The following is a 2,620-nucleotide window of genomic DNA, read 5'->3' on the forward strand; positions in this document are numbered from 1 at the left end:
GGCATAAGCTAGCAGGCAGCCAGGGTGCTGGGGATGCAGCCCCGCCGCTTCCTACTACTACAAAAGTTAAATAAATAGCCCTTTCCATTACTGCACAAAACCTAGCAACGGTTTTGGTCATACTTTTTGAGTCTCTAATTGAACTTCTAAGGAGGGGACCATAGGAAAGTCTCTGAGAATGTTTTTGTTGGTTATTCTGAGGGCTTTATAGCCTTGAGATTGATTTGCTACTCCATGTCTGCTTCAAAGATTGACTTGCATATACTGAAAGGGGGGACTGCAGGGAATCATGTGTCCTGGTCTAGCTGCCTTGAGAGGCTTGTGTCATAGGTTTTTCAGGTTAGAGTCTGGGTCTCTTGGGCCACTGTATGACTTTCAGTGCCTGAGAAAACAAGGCACTCCTTCCAGCAATGAAGCATTCAGGCTGCCCGTGCTTCTCTGCCTTCCCTGGAAGTCAGTGAAGCATATAGAATTCTGACAGGACAATTAGTCTTAGACATTAATCTTGTGTACTCTGAACAGCCTGAAAACATCATGGTATCCTAGCAACTACCATTGTCTTGATCCTTGCAACTGCCATTGTATTGTTTCTGATACAGGTATAAAAAGTCTGATTGCTTGTAATAAACTTGTCTCAGCCTCAATCTTGCTTTGACCCCTCCAACCCAGGCCTGATGACGACATTCTCACAGACCATAATTAGGTAACCCTGGCTTGGTAAGTAAGCGCTGTTGCTTACAGATGTTAGCATAAGTTCTGTGATTGCACAGAAAGGGAAAAAAGTGTGCAGAGCCCATGGTCTCTATCAAACTGTGGTCTAATTGGCCATCATCCAAGTTCTAGTCAATCTTTCTACCTGGTGCTGAAAGAATTTTGGATGTTCATGAAGCCAATCTGCTTCTGTTTACAGGATGTTTGTATATCAAAACTGTCATCCTGAAACAAGTAGTAATTTGGTTCCCATACTGCTTCTGCTTAAAGGAAATAATTTGATTTTGTAATTGCTCCTCAACACAGAATGATAGCCTTTGGAATGCTTCTATGCACTATAAGTGTATATTGTTCCCATTGGTTAATAAGAAAAGCTTTTTGACCAATAGACAGGCAGGAGAGGGTTAGGTAGAACAATCAAATAGAGGACTTGGATGGGAAGGAACGGAGTCAAGAGACACGAAAGCATCCACCCAAGAAACAAGATGGCAGCAGACCAGTAAAAGCCATGCCACATAGCAATACATAGAATAGTAGAAATGGGTTAATTTAGATGTAAGAGCTAGTTAGTAATAAGTCTGAACTATAGCCCAAACTGTTTGTAATATATATATATATGAATAACCACTACCATTCTGTAATCTAATTACCATTACCCTATAACCTTAACTGCCCATCTCTCTCAACACATTCACGGATTCCCCAATGCCAGTTGAGTACTGAGTTACTCCACCTTATTTTACAGAGAAGTTTCTGGGAAACTGATTGTGACACTCAGTAATGACTTATTCACATATGTAAATTAGCAATAAAATTATATAAGCACAGAAGGTTTCCAAATGAAAGAAAGAATACAGATACCCAAGTATCAATTTGTGGGGGTGATATTTTTATAGTTACTTAACTTAAATATTTAATTAAGATGTCTAGATCTCTATGCAGAAAATTTATCCTCATGAAGCCCTGTTTATAAGGTGTGTGTGGACCAGTGTTTAGGGACCCTGGTGTGGGAATTATCTGAATGCACAGCCCTGTTTACAGTAAACACCTGCATTCCTTCTGCAAATGTGGAATTTCTGCACGTGCTAGCCAGAGGAAACCTATGTGACCACCCTACAACCACCGGCTTTGAGCCTCTAACAGACTTTTAGGCATTACACACATTTCTGCATTTCCAGTGCTCCAGAATTGCTGTATGTGACCCATCAAAAGAAGGAGAGAGCTTCAGCCGCTTCCAAAGGAATTCTCCCTGCATGCTTGCATGTCTGTTCTACACAAATAGAGTACTCTCATTGCTCGCCTGTGGTACACTTCGCCCTGGAGCACAACAATATGCTGAGTCTTGCATGTTTTTCTAGAAATTCGAATGTGGATGTGGTTTCAAAGAGCACAACAGAATAGTAGCTTTTGGAAAGCCCAATTCTTACCTGTTGATATGCTTTGTAGATCACATCAAAGAGGAAGGCCTGTGGCATTTCACTGGCCCTGTGTTTGGCACGGTCCAGTGAGTGCTCTAAGCAGCCGTCAGCAGAGGGACTGATGACAGTGGACACCAGAGGCCGAATTGCTCCTGCTGCCTACAAGGGAAAAGAAAGCACCTAAACAAATGCTTGCTCAATTCACAACTAATAGCTAAAATTAAAAAAAAACAGTTTCATAGGATAGCAAAGCCAGGCATGCACTTCAACATGGAAATACCATTTTCATTGTATGTTCAACTGCTTTCCCACATCAGGCAGGTAACATGGCTCAGCAAGGAAATAAATGTGTTTGTGATCAATCCAGGTGGCCTGAGTTTGACTCTGGCACCCACATGGTGGAAGGAGAAAACAGACTCCCACGGACAAGCCTCTCACTTTCCCACGGACGGGCCCCCCACCTTCCCACGGACAGGCCCCTCATTTTCCCA

At 42.4% G+C, this 2,620-nt stretch overlaps 1 protein-coding gene across 3 annotated transcripts in view; it reads right to left on the reverse strand.

Moving 5' to 3' along the window:
• The window catches only part of Ispd (isoprenoid synthase domain containing), a 233,200-nt gene that overhangs the window by 197,834 nt on the left and 32,746 nt on the right, over positions 1 to 2,620 (reverse strand). For all 3 annotated transcript variants that reach the window (XM_005343845.2, XM_026787568.1, XM_026787558.1), the window contains exon 3: positions 2,139 to 2,288. In XM_005343845.2, coding sequence (XP_005343902.1) covers positions 2,139 to 2,288 — 150 coding nt within the window. The remainder of the gene's footprint in view (positions 1 to 2,138; positions 2,289 to 2,620) is intronic.

This window comes from Microtus ochrogaster, chromosome 1, assembly GCF_000317375.1.
Source record: "Microtus ochrogaster isolate Prairie Vole_2 chromosome 1, MicOch1.0, whole genome shotgun sequence".
In the NCBI taxonomy this organism is placed as follows: Eukaryota; Metazoa; Chordata; class Mammalia; order Rodentia; family Cricetidae; genus Microtus; species Microtus ochrogaster.